Here is a 12,632-nt window from a genome sequence, read left to right as displayed (position 1 = left end):
AGGCCTTCCCCTGAAAAGAGCCTCAGAAGAGCCCTGCTGGAACAAACAGTGAGGGTCCATCTAGTCCAGTCTCACACAGTGGCCAACCAGTTCCTCTGGAGGTCTGACTACAGGGCATAGAGACCGAGGCCTTCTCCTGAAAAGAACCTCAGAAGAGCCCTGCTGGAACAAACAGTGAGGGTCCATCTAGTCCAGTCTCACACAGTGGCCAACCAGTTCCTCTGGAGGTCTGACTACAGGGCATAGAGACCGAGGCCTTCCCCTGAAAAGAGCCTCAGAAGAGCCCTGCTGGAACAAACAGTGAGGGTCCATCTAGTCCAGTCTCACACAGTGGCCAACCAGTTCCTCTGGAGGTCTGACTACAGGGCATAGAGACCGAGGCCTTCTCCTGAAAAGAACCTCAGAACAGCCCTGCTGGATCAAACCAGTGAAGGTCCATCTAGTCCAGCCTCCTGTCTCACACAGGGGCCAACCAGTTCCTCTGGAGGTCTGACTACAGGGCATAGAGACCGAGGCCTTCTCCTGAAAAGAACCTCAGAACAGCCCTGCTGGATCAAACCAGTGAGGGTCCATCTAGTCCAGCCTCCTGTCTCACACAGTGGCCAACCAGTTCCTCTGGAGGTCTGACTACAGGGCATAGAGACCAAGGCCTTCTCCTGAAAAGAACCTCAGAACAGCCCTGCTGGATCAAACCAGTGAGGGTCCATCTAGTCCAGCCTCCTGTCTCACACAGTGGCCAACCAGTTCCTCTGGAGGTCTGACTACAGGGCATAGAGACCGAGGCCTTCTCCTGAAAAGAACCTCAGAACAGCCCTGCTGGATCAAACCAGTGAGGGTCCATCTAGTCCAGCCTCCTGTCTCACACAGTGGCCAACCAGTTCCTCTGGAGGTCTGACTACAGGGCATAGAGACCAAGGCCTTCTCCTGAAAAGAACCTCAGAACAGCCCTGCTGGATCAAACCAGTGAGGGTCCATCTAGTCCAGCCTCCTGTCTCACACAGTGGCCAACCAGTTCCTCTGGAGGTCTGACTACAGGGCATAGAGACCGAGGCCTTCTCCTGAAAAGAGCCTCAGAAGAGCCCTGCTGGAACAAACAGTGAGGGTCCATCTAGTCCCAGCCTCCCGTCTCACACAGTGGCCAACCAGTTCCTCTGGAGGGCCAACCAGAGGGCAGAGAGACGGAGGCCTTCCCCTGAGAAGAACATCAGAAGAGCCCTGCTGTGTCAGACCAGTGAGGGTCCATCTAGTCCAGCCTCCTGACTCACACAGTGGCCAACCAGTTCCTGTAGAGGGCCAACAACAGGGCAGAGAGGCTGAGGCCTTCCCCTGAGAAGAACATCAGAAGAGCCCTGCTGTGTCAGACCAGTGAGGGTCCATCTAGTCCAGCCTCTTGTCTCACACAGTGGCCAACCAGTTCCCCTGAAGAGCCAACAACCTGGTAAAAACATCAGGAGAGCCCTGCCGGATCATCCAGTAGCCCATCTAGTCCAGCATCCTGTCTCACATGATGGCCAACCAGTTCCTCTGGAGAGCCAGCAACAGGGCAGAGAGGCCTCTGATGTTGTCTCCTGGTTCTGTGATTCAGAAGATTAATGTCTCAATTCCCTTCAGCCACCATGGCTACTAGCCTATTGATAGACTTATCCTCCATGAATCTATCTAGCCGCCTTTTAAAGTTATTCGTTCCTGTGGCCATCACGTCATCAAGGAAGAGGAAAAAGAAGACTGCAGATTTATACCCCGCCCTTCTCTCTGAATCAGAGGTCTCAGAGTAGCTTTCAATCTCCTATATCTTCTCCCCCCCACAACAGAGGTGGTTGGGGCTGAGAGGGCTCTCATAGCAGCTGCCCTTTCAAGGACAACTCCTATGAGAGAGCTATGGCTAACCCAGGCCATTCCAGCAGCTGCAAGTGGAGGAGTGAGGAATCAAACCCGGTTCTCCCAGATAAGAGTCTGCACACTTAACCACTACACCAAACTGACTGTGTTCGAAGAGTTCTTTAAATTTTATTTCTCTGCATTCAGCGAGCCAGCCTTCCACACAGAAACACAGACGGCTGTCAAAACCAGAAGCAAATCTTTAACACGACACCCGTCAAACCGGGCAGACTTTTCCCAGAAGGCCTTCGAAGAAAATCCCCGAGGGGAAGACTGAGACATATTGCTGAAGCACCACAAAACTCCCCAGAATAAAAATAAACCGGAGTCTCATGCCTATCTTTATTTCAGTCTAGCACAAACTCTCTTGGATTGGAATCCTCCTGGAACGAAGTCCTATTACCAACAAAAGCTGTCCTCTTTTACAGTCGAAAGAAATCTCATAAATCCCTCCTTTAGGCACCCAAGATAACAAGGTTTTTCTTCTTGGGGTGATGTGGAAGATGCCAGTTTCCATTTTCCTGAAGTTCAGGCGTCCCTCAACATTCCCGGATGGCAAGAACAACCCCACGAGCGTGTCAAGAGACTTCGTCCAGTCCCTGGAACGAATGAAGAAGTCTGGTAAGCGGTTTCACTCCTGTCAGTTTGCTAGGTCTAGAAGACGGCAGCAGGATTCCTAAGGCAGGCATCTCCCTGTCTCCCTTTGAATGAGGATTTCTTTAAAAGGCTTTGGGGGAAAAAAAATCCAGCTAGCAACTAGCAGAGAAAGGAAGATGGAAGGGGGGGGGGAGACGGGGAGGAGGATGGGGCGGGGGAAGCCAAAAAGAAGAAGCGGGGGTAGATTTGGCAGGCAACCAGTGCTGTTCAGCATCCCTTTCCACGTTCTTTTCCTCCCTTTGTGGAACACCCCCTTCCCCTCCTCCAGACCACCCAAAGCCCTATAAATAACCGGAGCGCTCCGCTACTTCTTCCAGACTTCAGTCAGGCAGCCTGTTTAGCAGACCGGGCAGGTGGTGATAAGAGAACAGAGGGGAGGAAGCCAGCGGCCGAGGAGAGAAGAAGGGAGGGAAGAGAAGGGCGAAGAAGAGAAGTCGAGGAGAGAATCGGCAAGTGGAAGGAGACAGCCAACCATGGCCAGCGAGCTCAAGAAGAAGATCTTCTGGAGAGCGGTGGTGGCCGAGTTCTTCGCCATGACCCTCTTCATCTTCATCAGCATCGGCTCGGCCTTGGGCTATAACTTCCCCTTGAAGACAAACGAGACCGAACCGCGCACCCAAGACAACGTGAAGGTCTCGCTAGCCTTCGGGCTCTCCATCGCCACCCTGGCCCAAAGCATTGGCCACATCAGTGGGGCCCACCTGAACCCGGCGGTGACCCTGGGCCTTCTCCTCAGCTGCCAAATCAGTGTTTTCCGGGCCGTCATGTACATTATTGCCCAGTGCCTGGGCGCCATCGTCGCCACGGCGATCCTTTCGGGAGTCACCAGCTCTCTGGAGCCGAACACCCTCGGCCTCAACACGGTAAGGGGGCGTCGGAGCCTAACTTCCCTGTTCCTTCTCTTCTCCTTTTGCTTAGCCGAAAGAGGATTCGAACTCAGGACTCCCTGTAAGCTGCGGAGTCTTGTGAGCAAAAATTCGACTTTGTGAGCTCCTGGCATTAAAGTTGTGAGCGACTGCATCATTTAGTTTGCTCTGAGGGCATTTTTCCTGAGCTAAGACAGAAATGTGTGAGCTGGAGGCTAAAAAAAAATCTGTGAGCTAACTCACACTAACTCAGCTTAGAGGGAACACTGCTTCCAGCCTAATGATTGAATCTCTCTGAGCTGTCATTTGGACCTGGTTCTGTTGGGTGTAATCAGGGGTGGCCAAACTTGTGTAATCTAAGAGACACATAAAAGAAACCATCAGATGTTTGAGAGCCAAAAGACAAGAAGGAAGGAAGCCAAGTAGATGGAGGGTGGAAAGAAAGCAACTGTAACTTTAAATGCCTTATCCAAGCTTGCCAATGGGGCGGTGAGAGCCAGGTTGGTGTAGTGGTTAAGTGTGCGGGCTCTTATCTGGGAGAACCAGGTTTGATACCCCACTCCTCCACTTGCAGCTGCTGGAATGGCCTTGGGTAAGCCATAGCTATCGCAGGAGTTGTCCTTGAAAGGGCAGCTGCTGGGAGAGCTCTCTCAGCTCCACCCACCTCACAGGGTGTCTGTTGCGGGGGTGGGGGGAAGGTAAAGGAGATTGTGACTGCTCTGAGATTCTAAGATTCAAAGTATAGGGCAGGAGATTGTAAGCCACTCTGAGTCTCCGATTCAGAGAGAAGGGCGGGATATAAATCTGCAATTCTTCTTCTTCTTCTTCAAGAGCCACACAATATGTGTGAAAGAGCCACACGTGGCTCCCGAGCCACAGTTTGGCCCCCCCGGGTGTGATCTTTTAGCGCACTAGGGTGGAAATGGATAGTTAAGCCATTGACTGCTGGGAATCCACGACTAAAAGTCATCCAGAGCTTATCCTGCAAGGGAAAGTGAGGTTGAAGTCTCAGGAAGATGGGGGTTTGGCAAAGCTGGGAAGGGGGGGGGAAGCTTAAGGTTGCCAACTTTTTTTCTGCCAGGGCTTCTGTGCAGTCTGATGGGCAGAAATTGAGCCAGGGAAGTTTTTTTTTCTAGCTTCGTGAGAGCAGAGAACAGGAATCTCCAGTGACTTTAGTCATTCTGCAGAAAGTGCCATCCAATCTCAGGTGAAGAAGACTGCAGATTTATACCCCACCCTTCTCCCTGAATCAGAGACTCAGAGTGGCTTACAATCTCCTATAACTTCTCCCCCCACAACAGACACCCTGTGAGGTAGGTGGGACTGAGAGAGCTCTTACAGCAGCTGCCCTTTCAAGGACAACTCCTGCGAGAGCTATGGCTGACCCAAGGCCATTCCAGCAGCTGCAAGTGGAAGAGTGGGGAATCAATCCCGGTTCTCCCAGATAAGAGTGCACGCATTTAACCACTACACCAAACTGGCTCTTACGCTGATGACTTACACTGACCCCATAGGGTTTTCAAGGCCAGAGATGTTTGGAGGTGACTTTGCCCTTGCCTGCCCCTGCATCCCAACTCTGGTATTCCTTGGAGGTCTCCCATTCAAATACTAGCCAGGGCCGACTCTGCTCACCTCCTGAGATCTGACAAGATTGGGCTACTATTCATTTAAGGGCTAGTAAGAACATAAGAGAAGCCCTGTTGGATCAGGCCAATGGCTTATCCAGTCCAACACTCTGTGTCACACAGTGGCCAGAAAAACCCAGGTGCCCTCAGGAGGTCCATCAGTGGGGCCAGGACACTAAAAGCCCTCCCGCTGTGCCCCCCCAAGCACCAAGAATACAGAGCATCATTGCCCCAGACATAAGAACATAAAAGAAGCCATGTTGGATCAGGCCAATGGCCCCTCCAGTCCAACACTCTGTGCCACACAGTGGCAAAAAAACCCCAGGTGTCCTCAGGAGGTCTATCAGTGGGGCCAGGACACTAGAAGCCCTCCCACTGTTTCATTCGGAAGGCAGAGGCAATCGGGGAACATGGAATTTGCCACACCAGGGTTGCCCCTCAGCTGAATCTGTGAGAAAGTCTTCATTTTACAGAACTGTTCTGGTTGTTGCAGGGCCCCGTGGCGTAGAGTGTTAAAGCTGCTGTACTGCAGTCCTAAGCTCTGCTCACGACCTGAGTTCGATCCCTGGCGGAAGCTGGGTTTTCAGGTAGCCGGTTTAAGGTTGACTCAGCCTTCCATCCTTTCGGGGTTGGTAAAATCAGTCCCCAGCTTGCTGGTGGGGGGGGGGGGAGTGTAGATGACCGGGGAAGGCAATGGCAAACCACCCCGTAAAAAGTCTGCCGTGAAAACGTCGTGAGAGCAACATCACCCCAGAGTCGGAAACGACCGGTGCTTGCACAGGGGACCTTTCCTTTTTGGTTGTTGCATCCAGCGTTCCCTCTAAGCTGTGGAAGTCTTGTGAGTCAAAATTCTACTTTGTGAGCTACTGGAATAAAGTTGTGAGCTACTGCTGGCAATAAAATCGCGAGCTACTGCATTACATGCCTTTGCTCTGGGACCATTTTTCCTGAGCTGAGACGAAAATGTGTGAGCCAGAGGCTAAAAAACCCTTGCGCTAGGTCACACTAACTCAGCTTAGAGGGAACACTGGTTGCATCCTAGGCTTGCCAACCTCCTGGTGGGATCTGGAGATCTTCTGGCATTATAGCTGGTTTCCAGGTGACAGAGTTACGTTCCGCTGGAAGGGGAACTCTCTATGGCGTGATACTCCACTGAGTTCCCTTCTCCTATCCGAATCCCACTAACCCTGGGTTCCACATCCCCAAATCTCCAGTAATTTCCCAATCTAAAGTTGGCAACCCTAATCCTTGCTGGGAAAGCTTCTTGATTGTCTACTGGTTATGGGACTACAAAGCGTCAGGGTCACTACCAGAACAAAAGTTAGCAACCAGGGTGTGTCCGTTCTCCTTTTTCCACCCTGGTTTTGCAAAGGGGACCACTGTCAAACTTGGAGCTCTGAGATTCAAGTGCTCTAGGTACTTCAAATATTTCCAGTTTGGTGTAGTGGTTAAATGTGTGGTCTTTTATCTGGGAGAACTGGGTCTGATTCCCCACTCCTCCACTTACAGCTGCTAGCATGGCCTTGGGTCAGCCATAGCTCTGGCAGAGGTTGTCCTTGAAAGGGCAGCTTCTGAGCGAGCTCTCTCAGCCCCACCCACCTCCCAGGGTGTCTGTTGTGGGGGGAGAAGAAATAGGAGATTGTAAGCCGCTCTGAGTCTCTGATTCCCCTCCCCCCCCACCTAACGGTGTCTGTTGTGAGGGGAGAAGATGTAGGAGATTGTGAGCCCCTCTGAGTCTCTGATTCAGGGAGAAGGGCGGGGAATAAATCTGCCCCCATCTCACAGGGTGTTTGTGGTGGGGGGAGAAGATAGGGGAGATTGTGAGCTCCTCTGAGTCTCTGATTCAGAGAGAAGGGCGGAGTATAAATCTGCAGTCTTCTTCCACTTCTTCTCAGCCCCACCCACCTCACAGGGTGTCTGTTATGGGGGGAGAAGATATAGGAGATTGTGAGCCCCTCTGAGTCTCTGATTCAGGGAGAAGGGCGGGGAATAAATCTGCCCCCATCTCACAGGGTGTCTGTTGTGGGGGGAGAAGATATAGGAGATTGTGAGCCCCTCTGAGTCTCTGATTCAGGGCGAAGGGCGGAGTATAAATCTGCAGTCTTCTTCCACTTCTTCTCATCCCCACCCACCTCACATGGTGTCTGTTATGGGGGGAGAAGATAGAGGAGATTGTGAGCCCCTCTGAGTCTCTGATTCAGAGAGAAGGGCGGAGTATAAATCTGCAATTCTTCTTCTTCCACATTTTATCTTTAGTTGGTATATAGTATTTATATCCTGCCTTTCCCCCCCCCAAATGGGGACCCAAGGCAGTTTACATCGTTCTCCTGCCCTCCTTTTTATCCTTACAACAACCCTGCGAGGTGGGCTAGGCAGAGCTCATGACCAACGTTCCCTCTAAGCTGCAGAGTCGAAGCTGAGCAAAAATTGTACTTTGTGAGCCACTGGCATTAAAGGTGTGAACTACTGCATAAGTCAGTCTGGCGTCCTCCTTCCTGGCGTCCTCTGGCGTCCTCCTTCCTGAGGTAAGACAAAAAGGTGTGAGCTGGAGGCTAAAAATCTGTGAGCTAGCTCACGCTCACTCAGCTTAGAGGGAGCACCGCTCATGACAGGCCCAAGGACTCCCAGGAAGCTTCCACAGCAAAGTGGGATTTGAACCCGGGTCTCCCAATCCCAGTCCGACTAACCAATGCAACATGCTGGGAGGGCTTCTCTGCTTTTAAGGCTGCAGCGGCAGGATAAAATCGAACAAGCAACCTTTCCAGGGGTCGCTAGGTAGAAAAAGAGGTGGTGGAGCTCATCTGGGGATTGTTATGCAGCTGCACCTCCTATTCAATGGGCAAGGTGGGGAGGAGGAGGGGAACCCTCAGAAAGGTTCAGGAGCTGTGCTCCTGTGAGCTCCTGCTGAATCCGAGGCCTGACCATTTCCCCAGCGGTGAAGCCTTACCGGTTGGTTTTCTGCCTGGGTGGCTGCAAGGGAGCCAGGCAGGAAAAGCACTGGGATTCATCTTCCATCTGCCTGGTCTTTCAAGTGTGGCTTCAGAAAGGCTTTTACGGATGCTTTTTTATGTTCCCTGGAATGGTTGCACTCACTCCTGTCGCTTGCTAGGGGGAGGAGGCGGGGCCCTCTACGAAGAATCTGACAAATGCATTTTAAAAAGACAGGGAACGGCTCCATTTCTTCCCATCCGGCAGGTCGTTATATTGCAATTATCTCCAACTGAATGAACTCTTATCTTATCTCGCCGTCTCGTTGCAATGAGAGATTGGAAGTCATCAGAAACCTTTTAGGGCCGCTCTCCCTTTAAGGGAGGAGAGAATCTAGCGTTGCCATCCTCCAGGTGAGCTCTGGAGGTCTTCCAGAATTCCAACGGATCTCCAGGTGACAGAGATCGGTCTCCTCTGGAGGAAATGGCAACTTCAGAGTGCAGACACCTCTAGTCTAAGAAGAAGAAGATTGCAGACTTATGCCCCGCCCTTCTCTCTGAGAAGGCCCCGTGGCGCAGAGTGGTAAAGTAGCAGTACTGCAGTACTGTGGTTTGAACTCTCTGCTCACGGACTGAGTTCGATTCCGGCGGAAGCTGGGTTCAGGTAGCCGGCCCAAGGTTGACTCAGCCTTCCATCCTTCGAGGTAAGTTAAATGAGTCCCCAGCTTGCTGGGGGGGAAGTGTAAAAGACTGGGGAAGGCAATGGCAAACCACCCAGTTAAAAGTCTGCCATGAAAACGTTGTGAAAGGAACGTCACCACAGAGTTGGAAACGACTGGTGCTTGCACAGGGGACCTTTCCTTTCCTTCTCTCTGAATGAGAGACTCAGAGCGGCTCACAATTTCCTATATCTTCTCCCCCCACAATAGACACCTTGTGAGGTGGGTGTCACCTGTCAGTGGCTGGAGGGGACCAGGCGACCTAGGTCCAACTGATAGCTCAGAATGCATGACATGAGCAAAGAATATCAGTTCTACACCGGGGGGCAGGGGGGTCGAGCAGGAACGCACCGGAATGCAGTTCCAGCTGGCTTGGTGTCAGGGGGTGTGGCCTAATATGCAAATGAGTCCCTGCTGGGCTTTTTCTACAAAAAAAGCCCTGTGTGAAACAATGGTGACACCAGGCGGTGAGGTCTAATACGCCAGTTTGGTGTCGTGGTTAAGTGCGCGGACTTTTATCTGGGAGAACCAGGTTTGATTCCCCACTTCTCCACTTACAGCTGCTGGAATGGCCTAGGCTAGGGTCAGCCACAGCTCTCACAGAAGTTATCCTTGAAAGGGCAGCTGTTGTGAGAGCCCTCTCAGCCCCACCCACCTCACAGTGTGTCTGTTGTGGGGGGAGAAGATATAGGAGATTGTAAGCCCTTTTGAGTCTCTGATTCAGCGAGAAGGGCGGGGTATAAATCTGCAGTCTTCTTCTTTCCCTTCTTCAGCCCAGACAAGGCCTCCCCTGGGCTGCTTTTGAGTTCTGAACAGGGGTGGCCGCACGTGCTTAACATAAGAGCCACATAGAAGAAACGTCAGATTTTTGAGAGCTGAAAGACAGGAAGGAAAGAAGGAAAATAGATAGGGGAGAGGTGGAAAGAAAGCAACTTCCAACGCGTTCTCCAAGCCACTGGCTGACTTGGCTCGGAGAAGCGATTTAAGGAGAGAAATGTCTTCTCCAAGTCAGCTGACGGGGCGGTGGGGGCTTTGAGAGTTACAGTATATGTATGAAAGAGGCACAGTTTGGTCGCCCCGGTTCAGAACAACCAGCTACGGAGGACCGAAGGGCTTTTTTTGTGTGTGTGTGTGTAGCAGAAATGCCTTTGCCTATTAGGCCACACCCCCTGAACATCTGAACATCTGAAGCTGCCGTCTACTGAATCAGACCCTCAGCCCATCAAAGTCAGTATTGTCTACTCAGACTGGCAGCGGCTCTCCAGGGTCTCAAGCTGAGGTTTTTCACGCCTCTTTGCTTGGACCCTTTTTAGTTGGAGATGCCGGGGATTGAACCTGGGACCTTCTGCTTACCAAGCAGATGCTCTACCACTGAGCCACCGTCCCTCCCTAAAAGAGAGTCATATGAACATATATGAACATCTGAAGCTGCCATCTACTGAATCAGACCCTCTTTGGTCCATCCAAGTCAGTCTTGTCTACTCAGACTGGCAGCGGCTCTCCAGGGTCTCCAGCTGAGGTTTTTCACACCTACTTGCCTGGACCCTTTTTAGTTGGAGATGCCGGGGATTGAACCTGGGACCTTCTGCTTACCAAGCAGATGCTCTACCACTGAGCCACCGTCCCTCCCTAAAAGAGAGTCATATGAACATATGAAGCTGCCTTCTACTGAATCAGACCCTCAGTCAGTATTGTCTACTCAGACTGGCAGCGGCTCTCCAGGGTCTCAAGCTGAGGTTTTTCACGCCTCTTTGCCTGGACCCTTTTTAGTTGGAGATGCCGGGAATTGAACTTGGGACCTTCTGCTTCCCAAGCAGATGCTCTACCACTGAGCCACCATCCCTCCCCTGATATAGCCAATCCTCCAAGAACTTACAGTAGGCCATGTACGAAGAACCCTGTAAGCTCCAGGAGGATTGGCTCCATCAGGGGGTGTGTGGCCTAATAGGCAAAGGAGTCCCTGCTACAAAAAAAAGCCCTGTGAGAGCTAACAAAAGCACTTGGCTGAAGGCCTAACTCAAGTCTGTGAGCCCTTCCCAGGACTGAAAGGCCGACTGGAGCCGTTGCCCCTCAACCGGCGGCTGGTCTCCAAAGAAACAGTGCAAGAAAGAAAGAAAAAAAGCAACCATACTGAAAATTTGGTGCCTCTACCCCAAAAAACAGCCCCCCCCAGAGACCCAGATACCTGTGGATTAATTCGCCATGATTTTCTATAGGAATAAATCTCCCTAGGGAATAACAGAGTTCCCAGAAGACATTTCCCTCCCCTCCCCCCCACTTTCTGATGACCCTGAAGCGGGGGGGAGGGCCTCCAAACCGGGAGATCCCCTGCCCCCACCTGGGGATTGGCAACCCTAAATGAAAATCCTTGGGCTGGGGTGGCAGCTGCTGTCAATGCAATGGTTTTAGAAAATCTGCACAGCCAATCAGAAGCCTTGCTGGGGGGGAAGCCCCACCGGGTGCCACCCGCTTTCGAAAAACATGTGGCAGTTGCTAGAGAAGGTGTTGGAGGGCACCACATGGGGACTCCTATTCTAAGCAGGCCTCTCCTTTGATCCCGCAGGGCTCTTCTTTTGTTTTTGTGCGCAGTGCAAGGCCTGTAGCCACCCTCTTTTCATACTTACAGAGGCTTTAAAAAATATAATTCAGCAATCCCTCTGATTTCTTTGCATCTAATGCTCCTGAATTATTACGTGTGGGAAGAAAAGATAGTTACCATTCACAGTAACCATGAAAATCTATCCGTCTGTCCGTCTATCCATCTATCTGTCTGTCTGTCCGTCTATCTATCCATCTGTCCGTCTGTCTGTCTGTCTGTCTGTCCGTCCCTCCCTCCCTCCGTCTGTCTGTCTATCCGTCTGTCCGTCCACCCGTCTGTCTATCTATCCATCTGTCCGTCTGTCTGTCTGTCCGTCCGTCTATCTATCCATCTGTCCGTCCGTCCGTCTGTCTGTCTATCTATCCATCTGTCCATCTGTCTGTCTGTCCGTCCCTCCGTCCGTCTGTCTGTCTAACCGTCTGTCTGTCCCTCCCTCCATCTGTCTGTCTGTCCGTCTATCTATCCATCTGTCCGTCTGTCTGTTTGTCTGGCCGTCCCTCTGTCTGTCTGTCTGTCCGTCTATCTATCTATCCATCTGTCTGTCTGTCTGTCTGTCTGTCTGTCTGTCTGTCTGTCTGTCTGTCTATCTGTCTATCTATCTATCTATCTATCTATCTATCTATCTATCTATCTATCTATCTATCTATCTATCTATCTATCTATCTATCAATCATCTATCTATCTATCTATCTATCTATCTATCTATCTATCTATCAAGTTTATGCACTTAAGTCGCTTCTTAAATCCTACCTCAGCAACTATCGATACTACAATAATCTTACAGAGAGTTATATCACTATAAATCCGTTGAAGAGATCTCCCAGAATGTCAACTGTGCAGAGTTCAGTTCCCCTGGAGAAAACAGCTGCTTTGGAATATGGATTTGGTGCCACTATACCCTGCCCAGGTCCCTTCCAAAATCCACCCTGTCCTTGCTCCTCCCCAAATCTCCAGGCCTTCCCAAATCAGAGTTGGCAGCCCTAGGTCTCTCACCATTTGATCCAAGCGTACAGATGAGACACGCAAGCGATGTGAGAGCTGTTGCCTAAGCAAGGGTTCCAAGAAAATACAGGCGGCCAGTGGAAGTGGCATACGAAACACGGAAGGAACCTTGGCTCCGTGTCGCCGTACCGATGGGATTGAGGACTGCTACCCTCACTGCACTTGAATAAATGGCACACCTGCGTCTACCAAGAAACAGGACATTTTTAGTCAGCAAGATATTGTACCTGTAGAGCATTGCATATTGATCTGGAACGACTATGGATGTTGAGCTCAGTGAAGAGTCACTGTATTTTGGTTGAAAGTTGTGTTTGTGATGTTCCAATGAACTGAAAGCATAATAAGAGTGGCGACATTTA

The 12,632-nt window shown here is 51.2% G+C and overlaps 1 protein-coding gene across 1 annotated transcript in view; it reads left to right on the top strand.

The window, feature by feature from the left end:
• The first annotated feature begins 2,849 nt into the window (after positions 1–2,849).
• The window catches only part of AQP1 (aquaporin 1 (Colton blood group)), a 71,882-nt gene continuing 62,099 nt past the window's right edge, over positions 2,850–12,632 (top strand). Inside the window, exon 1 of the mRNA XM_060248118.1 lies at positions 2,850–3,398. Coding sequence (XP_060104101.1) covers positions 3,009–3,398 — 390 coding nt within the window. The 5' untranslated portion in view covers positions 2,850–3,008. The remainder of the gene's footprint in view (positions 3,399–12,632) is intronic.

This window comes from Heteronotia binoei, chromosome 10 (assembly GCF_032191835.1).
Source record: "Heteronotia binoei isolate CCM8104 ecotype False Entrance Well chromosome 10, APGP_CSIRO_Hbin_v1, whole genome shotgun sequence".
Classification (NCBI taxonomy): Eukaryota; Metazoa; Chordata; class Lepidosauria; order Squamata; family Gekkonidae; genus Heteronotia; species Heteronotia binoei.
Note: the sequence above shows the minus strand (reverse complement) of the source record. Positions and strands in the feature narration are given on the sequence as shown.